The sequence below is a fragment of the Staurois parvus genome, unplaced genomic scaffold, assembly GCF_062004578.1.
Source record: "Staurois parvus isolate SC_StPar_1 unplaced genomic scaffold, SC_StPar_1.0 ptg001058l, whole genome shotgun sequence".
In the NCBI taxonomy this organism is placed as follows: Eukaryota; Metazoa; Chordata; class Amphibia; order Anura; family Ranidae; genus Staurois; species Staurois parvus.
The window spans coordinates 1,643,951-1,655,981 of NW_028318854.1; the positions used below are offsets into that span (position 1 = coordinate 1,643,951).

The window sequence follows — 12,031 nt, forward strand, 5'->3', positions numbered from 1 at the left end:
ACGTTACTGCAGCTCTGGATAGCAGGTTTGGCATGTTTGCTATCCCAACTCTAGCCAAAACTTTTTTTTGTTTTATTCCCTTTAGGACATTATTAAATCTCTCCAATGGGGACAAAAGCACTATTTTATTACAGCTGGGGAAGGTTTAGAATTTGACAATGATTTCATTGTTTGCGCATTCCAGAGCTGGTTACAACCACTTTCCTTACACAGCATCACAGGGACGGGAAGTGAAGGAACATTTCTCCAATGTGGTCACGGATAAGAGGCATGGAGGAGCTCAGCTATGAGCAAAGATTAGAGGAACTGAATTTATTCTCTCTTGAGAAGAGGAGATTAAGGGCGGATTGACAACTCATGGGGCTCCCAGGCAATAGGGGATCATGGGGCCCCTGTGTCCTTGCCCAAACTCAAAAAAGCCTATGAAAAAGGTACCAGGGGCATCTCATGGGGCCCCCTACTGACCCCGGGCCCTCGGGCAGTGCCCGAGTTTCTAAATGGTCAGTCCACCCCTGGTGGAAGCTGATGTAGGAGGTTATCTCCTTGGATTGTTAAGGCAGTGTTTATGCTTGTATTGAGTCTCCACATGGTCAGTCCGCCCCTGATCAACATGTATATATACATCAGTGGTTCATATAGTGAACTTGGTGTAGAGCTATTCACCCTGAGGTCATCACAGAGGACAAGGGGGCACTCTTTACATCTGGAGGAAAAGAAATGTAATCTCCAAACACAGAAAGGTTTCTTCACACTAAGTGCTGTGAAAATGTGGAATAGACTCCCTCAAAAGTTGGTTCTGGTCAGCTCAGTGGATTGCTTTAACAAAGTCCTGGATTGTTTCCTAGATACACAGAATAGAACTGGATACTAACATTTATAGGTAAAGTTGATCCAGGGAATATCCGATTGCCTCTCGGGGGATCAGGAAGGAATTTTTTCCCCTGCAGGAGCAAATTGGATCATGCTTTGCTGGGGTTTTTTGCCTTCCTCTGGATAAACTGTGGGTATAGGATTATAACTTTTTTTTTTCCAGATGGTTGAACTGGATGGACTTTTGTCTTTTATCAGCCAGACTAACTATGTAACTATATGTAACTATGTCACAGACTGAAATAGAAACCAAATAGAATTGCCAGCTTCCCCACTCTAAAACTAAATCAACCTATTGGATTTAGGCTTTAAAGATATATATAAACAATTCCTGTGTGGAGGGCTCCGATTGGCTACTTTAATTGCATTTAGGCTGGGCATAGACAAGGGACAGTGGACCCTTCAGATGTGTCTACACAGCTAACTTTCTGCACTGCATTTGGGTCAAATCACTATTTTCATGCAATAAAACGCATCCATTTCACTGCATGAAAATGCATATCATGTAGACAGAAAATTATCCTGTAGCTAGTTCACATCTTTGTGCGTTTAAAAAAAAAAAGGAATTTTAGCATCACTGCGCTTTTATGAGCATTAAATAGGCCTGGTGAAATTATAAAAAAAAAACTGCTCACAAAAAGCATGCAGTAGTATGCATCTAAACTTTTTATGATGGAGAGAGGCGGGCGAAAAGTACATCCAAACGCCACTATTGTCCACAAGCAAGGAAGCTTTTTTTCACCCATCTGATTGTCCTCATACACAAAGGTTTAGCAGGAAATCCCCTTCATATCATTCCTGTGCCCTTTAGCTTTGAAGAATACCTGCACTTTTTAGACAATGTGCACTTGTTTTTTGTCCCTTTTCCATAAACAATCCCATCCTCTCCCTCCACAGATGTGTACTGACCGAGATTTGGTGGCTGCAGCCTCCATCTTTTTTACATCCAGCAGTAAAAGACTCCTTCTTGTACACTTGCACAGTACAGCCCCTAAAGCAGTTGAAAATCGGCCGATTTTTCCCAAAAAAAAAACAAAAAAAACAAATCTGTCGTTCAGTCGGCCGACGTTACCACCGTTAAAAAAAAAAAAAAAAAAAAAAAAAAATCGGCTGATGTTCGACCTGTCTATGGCCGACATTAACCCCATAACTTCTGTCCCTTGCAGAGACAGGGGAGCACACCATACAATGTGACAGCAATACAAAATACATTATCTGGATTACAATGTTTTTATTTAGATACAAATGGATACATTTGTTGCAATGGCAAGACTTTTTCATATAAAGTTATTAGCAGACTGGACTTCCCGTTCGTAGGAAGGATTCAGGTGTCTCCCATTCCTATGATCCTTTAGCAGAATAAAATCTCCATCTCCTTCCAGGTCACGGCTTATGCGCAGATTTTTTTTTTTATCAGTAAAACAAACAATCGGCCGATTTGCCCATCATTGCCGGGAAAATCGGCCGATCGTCAAAATCGGCAACAAATTTTGCAACATGACCAATAAAAAAAATGTGCAGAAACCCCGAAAAACGGCCGCCCAATTAACCCACTAGCGGTGCGAAAATCGGCCAAAACAAAAACGGCCGATTTTCAACCTGTCTATGGCCGGCATAAGACCCTTAGGTGGAACCACCTCCTGGCCAGGAGGAGAAGGTAGAAATCTATAAAGCTGTACTGCGCAGACATGGCCAGAAGAGGGAGACTTTCACCGCTGGATGTAAACAAACAATGGAGGCTGCAGGCACTGGATCTTGGCAAGAATCCACTAGAACAGTGGTTGGCAAGCCGCGGCTCGCGAGCCACATGCGGCTCTTTACACACTTGAATGCGGCTCTTCTGTGTGCCGGGCGCCCGCTCCCCTCCCTCCTCTCGGGCAGCCGCCCCAAAAGTCAGGACTCTGCAGCTAGCCCAGCAATGGGCAAACTATGGCCCGGCGGACCTTTTAATCCGGCCCGCGGATGTGGCTGTCAGGATGTGTGTAGGCGGGGCAGCGTGACGAACGTGAGGGGAGGGGAGCTAGGCTCCTCTCACAGTCCGCCCTGAAGACCGGAACGGCGCAGGAACACGGCGAGAGGAACGTGCGGAGCAAAGGTAAGTGAATTGACACAGGGGGGACTTGGCTTACTACTTGGGGGGGAATAGTACTGTGGGGGATGAATTAATATGGGGGATGAATTACTAGGGGGGATGAATTACTATAGGGGGGATGAATTACTATAGGGGGGATGAATTACTATAGGGGGGATGAATTACTATATGGGGGATGAATTACATATTTATGCGAACAATCATTTTCAAGCATGAACCTTATCAAGAGTAAATTGAGAAATCGTCTCATCGATGAGAACCTGGAATCGTGCCTAAAATTAAAAACAACAACATACAAACCTGACTTACTCAAACTATCCAAGGAAATGCAAGGCCAATGTTCACATTAGTGGTTGTGACTTTGTCAGTCATTGTCAGGAAGTACTTTTCTCTACATTGTAAGGCAAATTTTACGGAATTTAACGTTATCGATAAATAATATCGTTCTAAAGTTTTTGTTTTATTAGTTGTGTTATTTGTATCCTCCCGACCTATGTGGATACTTGCATGCAGAATATTCTCAATAAAAACTTATTGAAACTAAAAACAGTGTACCATCCTATGTATTTTCAGTTTTAAAAATGTGGCTCTCAAAATAAATTTCAATCGTGGTTTTGGCGAGATTTGGCTCAGTTGAAAAAAAAGGTTGCCCACCACTGCACTAGAAGACCAGGCCATTTCTGGCACTTTTTGTTTACATGTAACAATCAGTATGTTTTTGCTATAAAAATACTTAGATTCCCCAAACGTTATTTTTGTTTAAAGCAGATGCCCTAGAGAATAAATTAGTCAGTGTTGCAATTTTTTACGTTACATGGTATTTGCGCAACGGTTTTTCAAACACAATTGTTTTAAAAAAAATACACTTATTTCAAATTTTAATGCAAAAAAATCCACAATACATAACCCGATTTTGGTAAAATATAAAAAATGTAGTGTTACATCAAGCAAATAGATACCAAACATGTCACGCTTTAAAATCGAGCACGCCTGTGCAACAGTGACAAATGACATAAATTTTAGTATCCGTAGGATATGCTTTAAAAACCTTTACAGGTTACCACTTTAGATTTACACAAAGACTAGTGCTAGAATTACTGACCATGATCTGACGTTCGCTGTGATACCTGACACATGTGAAACGATCGCTGTTCACGTGCGTGTGGAATCTTCGCCTGCATTCACCTTTACGCAAGTACGGGGGACAGGGGCACTTAAATAAAAAAAAATTTTTTTTAACATTTTTACACTGTTATTTTTAATCACTTATTGCTGTCACAAGGAATATAAACATCTCCTGTGACAGCAATAGGCCTGTGATAAGTACTCTTTATGGAGAGATCTGGGGTCTATAAGACCCCAGTTTGACGCTAGGATTGCTTTTACAAGACAGCCGACCATTGGCCCTAAAAACGATATCGAGAAGTTGCCTGTAGCTGCAAGCATCATCCAGTATAACCACCTGAAGTCCAGCGACGTATGGATACATCACTGGTTGTCAAGGGGGTATATATCTGTGGAGGGTTGGATTGTGTAGGTTAGTGAAAAGAGGCACAAATCTAAGTGCACTTACTCTTTAAACCCAAGAAAAGAGTATTAAAAGGATAATTCCACATTTGTTGAGAAAAAAACAAAAACAAATCTCCAATGGGTGATCAATGTACAGTGCAGGGATTTTACCAATTTTTGGCAGATTCCTACCTTGTTTCTCTGAAGTTATTGCTGTTTGTTTCACTATGCACTTTGTAGACTGATTCTAAATGGGAGGGTTATTATAATCATCTGGTGTACTTAGTGCCCTTTGGGAGTATTTAAACCTTGTGGCGTATCTCACCAGAATGGAAATTCCTGTTGCAGGGGATGCCTAAAATCTGCCTTGTAACTTAGTGCATACTTCTAGGGAAAAAAAAATAAATCAATCAATGCGCCAATTACAAAAGCAGAAAATTACACTTCTGGGGGTACATTGCTGGTGTACAGAATGCCTCCAGGTTGTCGTATTTCATTGAATTTTTCAGAAAAATACAGCAGCTGCAAATTGAAAAGGATAGAGATTTTAAAAAACAATAAAATTACAACAGGACTTGTGAAGCAATTGTATATGCTATATCTTTTTTTTCTTTTTCACGAAAATGGAGCTGCCCTTTAACTACTTGCCTACCGGGCACTTATACCCCCTTATTTACCAGGTCAATTTTCAGCTTTCAGCACTTTCGCACTTTGATTGACAATTGCGCGGTCATGCAAGATTGTACCCATATGAAATTTTTATCATTTTTTTTCTCACAAATAGAGCTTTATTTTGGTGGTTTTATTCGCTGCTGGACGCTTTACTTTTTCTGCTATAAGCAAAAAAATTGCAAAAAAATTTGAAAAAAAAAAATGTTTCTTTGTTTCTATTATAACATTTTTCAAACAGGTAATTTTTCTCCTTCACTGATGTGCGTTGATGAGGCAGCACTGATGGGCACTGATAGGCGGCACTGATAGGCAGCACTAATGAGGTGTCACGGATAGGTGGCACTGATAATGGGTACTGATAGACAGCACTGATAGGTGGCACTGACTGACATCACTGCTGGGCACTGACTGGCACAACCGCTGGGCACTAAATGGTGGCACTGACTGGCAGCACTGCTGGGCTGCACTGATGGGCACTGGTGGGTGGCACTACTGGGCACAGGTAGGTGGCATTACTGGGCACAGGTGGTGACACTGCTGGGTGGCACAGGTGGTGACACTGCTGGGTGGCACAGGTGGGCGCACTGCTGGGCACAGGTGGGTGCATTGCTAGGCACAGGTGGGTGCACTGCTGGGCACTGGTGGGTGGCACTACTGGGCACAGGTAGGTGGCATTACTGGGTGGCACAGGTGGGCGCACTGCTGGGCACAGGTGGGTGCATTGCAAGGCACAGGTGGGCGGAACTTGTGTGTGGCACTGAAGGGCACCGATCATCAGGGCACTGATGATCAGTGACCCTGATGATCGGTGCAGATCCCCGCTCTGACAAGTGCCGGTTTTCGGCAGTACTTTCTTCAAGATGTGACAGCATGAGGAAAGTGCAGCCGAGAACCGGCATTTGCATTTCCCGGTGATCAGCGTGTCATTGGACACCGCTGATCACGTGGTAAAAGGCCTCTGTGATTGGCCTTTTACCACGTCACGTGATCAGCTGTGTCCGTAGGACACAGCGATCATGGAGATCGCCGGGGGCGTGCAGGAGAGCGCGTTCTGGGAGGACGTCATATGACGTTCACCCAGAACTGGCCAGCCGCAGTGCAGCCGTCATTCGGCTATCTGCGGTCGGCAAGTAGTTAAACACAAAATCAAGTAAACAAAGCTGGCTAAATGAATACAAAAGTATATAAGAAGGCACCGTCTTTTATCCAATCAGCAGAAAAATCTTCTTTCTAGCCTGAGGTCTGAATACCACTTTAAATATTTACTTTTTTAATTTCTGAAAAACACCTGCAAAAAAAAAAAAAAAAATAGACCAACAGCCCATTGCAGCACATTTGCACAGAACAAATGTATATGCTGTTTCACAGATCGAATAGTTCTATAAGTGTTTTATAAATACACCCAATATATCATGTGTGCTGGAGGAGTAGTAATTTAGCAGAGACCTGAAAGAAATTATAGTGTTACTAAACCCAGAACCCTGCAAACACTATATCTGGTCTCTTACAGTACACAGAACATGGAAATGCAATTATTTTAGTAAATATAAACTGATTAATACCTTTTCTCATCAGCAGTACAGTGGATATAAAAAGTCTACACACCCCTATTAAAATGTCAGGTTTCTGTGATGTAAAAAAATTAGACAAATAATTTCAGAACTTTTTCCACCTTTTAATGTAACCTATAAACTGTACAACTCCGTCGAACAACAAACTAAAGTCTTTTAGGTGAAGGAAAGTAAAAATAAAAAACTAAAATAATATGGTTGCATAAGTGTGCACACCCTTAAACTAAGACTTTGTTGAAGCACCTTTTGATGTGATTCCAGCACTCAGTCTATTTGGGGATGAGTCTATCAGCATGGGACATCTTGACTTAGCAATATTTGCCCACTCTTCCTTGCAAAAACACTCCAAATCTGTCAGATTGCAAGGGCATCTCCTGTGCACAGCCCTCTACAGATCACCCCACAGATTTTGGATCGGATTCAGGTCTGGGCTCTGGCTGAGCCATTCCAAAACTTTCATCTTCTTCTGGGGAAGCCATTCCTTTGTTGATTTGGATGTATGCTTTGGGTCGTTGTCATGCTGAAAGATGAAGTTCCTCTTCATGTTCAGCTTTCTAGCAGAAGCCTGAAGGTTTTGTGCCAATATTGACTGGTATTTGGAACTGTTCATAATTCCCTCTACCTTGACTAAGGCCCCAGTTCCAGCTGAAGAAAAACCGCCCCAAAGCATGATGCTGCCACCACCATGCTTCACTGTGGGTATGGTGTTCTTTTGGTGATGTGCAATGAGGTTTTTGTGCCAAACATATCTTTTGGAATTATTGCCAAAAAGTTCAACCTTGGTTTCATCAGACCAGAACACATTTTCCCACATGCTATTGGGAGACTTCAGATGTGTTTTTGCAAAATTTAGCTGGGCTTGGATGTTTTTCTTTGTAAAAAAAAGGCTTCTGTCTTGCCACTCTACCCCATAGCCCAGACATATAACGAATACGGGAGATTGTTGTCACATGTACCACACAGCCAGTACTTGCCAGATATTTCTGCAGCTCCTTTAAAGTTGCTGTAGGCCTCTTGGCAGCCTCCCAGATCAGTTTTCTTCTCATCAATTTTGGAGAGACATCCAGTTCTTGGTAATGTCACTGTTGTGCCATATTTTCTCCACTTGATGATGACTGTCTTCACTGTGTTCCATGGTATATCTAATGCCTTGGAAATTCTTTTCTACCTTTCTCCTGACTGATACCTTTTAACAATGAGATCCCTCTGATGCTTTGGAAGCTCTCTGTGGACCATGGCTTTTGCTGTAGGATGCTAAGAAAACGTTAGGAAAGACTAGAAAAGCTGAACTTTATTTTGGGTTAATCAGAGGCACTTTAAATGATGGCAGGTGTGTACTGACTTCAATTTAACATGATTTTGAATGTACTTGCTTATATCTGAACGCAGCAACATCCCTAGTTATAAGAGGGTGTGCACACTTATGCAACCACATTATTTTAGTTTTTTAATGTTTACTACCCCCCCCCCCAAAAAAAAAAAAATTCAGTTTGTTTTTCAACTGAGTTGTACAGTTTATAGGTCACATTAAAATGTTGAAAAAGTTCTGAAGTGATTTATCTTTTTCTAATTTTTTTAGATCACAGAAACCCGACATTTTAATAGGAGTGCGTAGACTTTTTATATCCACTGTACATGGAGATCTTGTAGCAACGTCCAGCTGAGTAATGGTTAAACCTTGTAGGAGGAGTTTCCATTCTGGTCTGACTGTCCTATGAGGCTGCATAACCCCTGACCTCTGTCTGGACAGCGCAGATTGGCCCTGTGCTGATTACATGCACCCTCCCAAAAAGAGAAAAAAAACTCTAGCAATACACACCAAACTGAGCATGTGCAGAGTTACTCCTAAACCTTTGTACCATCAGAAGATGGATTGGGGACAGTAGAAGGGGAGGATAATTGAAGACAGGATCAAACTGCCTTTTTACACAATGTGGAGGATTAACCCCTTAGGTTCCACAGTGAGTATAACAAGCATGCTTTACTGCATATACAGACTGATTTTTACTGTGGTGGGTTTAGTAACACTTTAAAGCCCAATTTATTCAAAACATTTTTATGACAAAAAAACAGGACAGGAAACAATGCAAAAAATCTCTCCAATGAGCGCATAGACAAAAAAAACACTTTGTTAATAAAGCAGGAATGGTTGGAGCTTCTGACAGTGTTTCATTGCATCCTGTCTTGAGAGAGGAGGGCACACTTTACAGGTGTTACAACAGCAAAAAGCAGGGTGGATAAAAATCAATGATTTAAAAAAAAAAAAAAAAAAAAAAACTGATTTTTTTTATTTAAATCCGATTTTTTTAAATAAAATGCTTTTTGGAGGAAACTATATTACCATCCAAAGGTTATTCCATCATGAAATAAAGATTCGTTTTTTAATTATGTAGAATAAGGCTGTATATGTTTAATTTTTTTGGTAAATAAATTCCATGAATCCATTCACAATGTCATGCTCTTCCAGAGGTTTTTGTAAGATTATTGGGCAGTTTCTCTGCTTACAAGTTATTATCACAGATGCTCGGTTTACTTTTGCAGTTCTCAAAACTGAATTTGACTCAGCGGAGATCACATGCCTCTTCTTCACAGCAAAAATGTTATAACATGAACAGAGTTAAGAAAAAGACCTTAATCCTAACTTCTACAAACCTATGAATACAGAATAAACCCCTTCAGTGCCAAGTTTCAAGAAGTTCAGTGAATAGAATAGAAACAATATTTTTCTGATTGTTTGGAGTGGAATAGATCTGCACAAGAAGAAAGTGAAACTAAGTGTGAGGAGGAAGGGGCTGACAGTCTAAGTTTCTTAAAATATATATATTTTGTTTAGCCAAATTAGTTAACAAACATGGATGTTTGTTTAAGCAAATAACATATGCTGTAATGTTATTGTTTCAGATTAATAAATCTATTTAAATTGTTATTATTAAGGTAATGATTATTTTTCTCCTTCCTAAGTACAACAGAAAAGTTGTCCAAATATGAATGATTAACCTATTAAACTGGGGATAAAAAAACTAATATGAAAAGTTGTTATTCTAAAAATCTTCATCTACTTGCATATTAAAGTCATACCATCAAGAATTAGTCTTTATGTAGAAAACTAGGATTTAAATCAAATCCACCCTGGCAAAAAGTAAAGGGGTATCTTCCCAGTGTGTTCAGAAACATAAAAAAAAACCAAAAAAAAAAAAAAAAAAAAAAGACATTTTAACTGTTCCCCATTCTATCCAAAAAAAGTTAATAAATACATTTTTTGTTTTGTTTTTGGGGTGGAGTTAGGTTTTAAAGAGACCCTGTCCCCAACATAAAAATTACAGATAAACACACTTGAAATGCTTACTAGTAGTGCTTATATCCTTTCCACAAAATATTCTTCCATTACGTCCCATGACAGCACAGTTGACAAATGGCCCACCTGTGAGGGACAGCAAATAGAGAGTTAATACATTTAGGATAACACCACACCCCCTCAGCAGGCGGGCCAGGACTAGAGGGAGTACTGCCATACTATGGGGAGCTTTGGACTCCTTTTTTTCCTCCCTGGTACGGTTGGCTATTCCCCTTCTCTTTCTGAGAATATATTACACTTTCCTATGGCTTTATTTCTCTTTGTGTTTTTGTAGGAAAAGGGATTAATCAAAATCTACCTCTAAATCAGGGGAGGAGGCTTAGATCTTAACTGTAGGAATGAAATTTCAAACCATTATGTTACAAATGCAAGAGGATAATAGCTGCAGAAGAATCTTTATGATGCAGCAATTAAAGTGGTTGTAAACCTCAGACATTAAATATGAACAAAGCATATCTCTATAGTGTGCACTTGCCTCAATTAAGAGCACCAAGTGTCCGGTCTACTGCCTGGTTCCTCTGCTATCAACATGAATTGCTTCTGGCAAGCTTTCCTGACACCAAGAGAAAAATGGTGACAGGGGAGGGACCTCCAGCAGAATGACAGCCTCAGCTCTGTTCCTGTGTGAAGGGGAGTGTGGCTCTTCCCTCCAATCAGCTCTCTCCACTGAGCTTTGCACAGTGCAAATTCAGCTCTCCGCCCCCCCCCCCTCTTTTTTGTTAACTCTTTGAATGGATGTAGAGAAGAGAATACTGTAGATAAACAGAAACAACTTAAGTAGGAAGTTTTGTTTCATTTCTGTATCACAGAGGCCAGTCACTTCACTGGGTATAGGTAAGGGTTTACAACCACTTTAATGTAATTTTGGATAAAGCATATCTAAACCCAAAAAGAGAGAATTTTGACTTGCATGTTGTGACGGAGGTGTAGGTGGGACAGAACACACGCAGAGAGCAGTGGGGCACACAAGGCTTTTATTGAGTGGATTTGGAGGGCACACGATAAGTATAGCAAGGTTTTGGTAAAACAAAAAGTTAAGTCCGTACCACAGGGTGGGACACACAAGGAGCACACAACAGGGCAGCAGGCTGGCAGGCAATGGGTTAAATCTGGGTGACACACAGCAGAAGGCAGGCTCTAGCAGGCAATGGGATAAGTCCGGGGCACACAGCAGAAGGCAGGCAATGGGTTAAGTCCGGGGCACACAGCAGAAGGCAGGCAATGGGTTAAGTCCGGGGGTACACAGCAGAAGACAGACTCTGGCAGGCGATGGGTTAAATCCGTGGGCACACAGCAAAAGGCAGGCTCTGGCAGGCGATGGGATAAGTCCTGGGCACACAGCAGAAGGCAGGCTTTGGCAGGCGATGGGTTAAATCCAGGGCTCACAGCAGAAGGCAGGCTCTGGCAGGCAATGGGTTAAATCCAGGGCTCACAGCAGAAGGCAGGCTCTGGCAGGCAATGGGTTAAATCCAGGGCTCACAGCAGAAGGCAGGCAACGATTAAGTCCAGGGGGCACACAGCAGAAGACAGGCTTTGGCAGGCAATGGGATAAGTCCAGGGGGCACACAGCAGAAGACAGGCTTTGGCAGGCAATGGGATAAGTCCAGGGCACACAGCAGAAGGCAGGCTCTGGCAGGCAACGGTTGAGTCCGGGGGCACACAGCAGAAGGCAGGCTCTGGCAGGCAATGGGATAGGTCCGGGGGCACACAGCAGAAGGCAGGCTCTGGCAGGCAATGGGATAAGTCCTGGGCACACAGCAGAAGACAGGCTTTGGCAGGCAATGGGATAAGTCCAGGGCACACAGCAGAAGGCAGACAATGGGATAAGTCCAGGGGCACACAGCAGAAGGCAGGCTCTGGCAGGCAATGGGATAAGTCCGGGGGCACACAGCAGAAGGCAGGCTCTGGCAGGCAATGGGATAGGTCCGGGGGCACACAGCAGAAGGCAGGCTCTGGCAGGCA

At 42.1% G+C, this 12,031-nt stretch overlaps 1 protein-coding gene across 3 annotated transcripts in view; it reads right to left on the minus strand.

Annotated features, from left to right (window-relative positions):
- The window catches only part of LOC149440715 (F-box only protein 27-like), a 40,501-nt gene that overhangs the window by 10,306 nt on the left and 18,164 nt on the right, over positions 1–12,031 (minus strand). For 2 of the 3 annotated variants that reach the window (XM_089658227.1, XM_089658226.1), the window contains exon 3: positions 10,061–10,135. The exons of the other annotated variant lie outside the window; for it this stretch is intronic. In XM_089658227.1, coding sequence (XP_089514353.1) covers positions 10,061–10,135 — 75 coding nt within the window. The remainder of the gene's footprint in view (positions 1–10,060; positions 10,136–12,031) is intronic. 3 annotated transcript variants of the gene reach the window in all.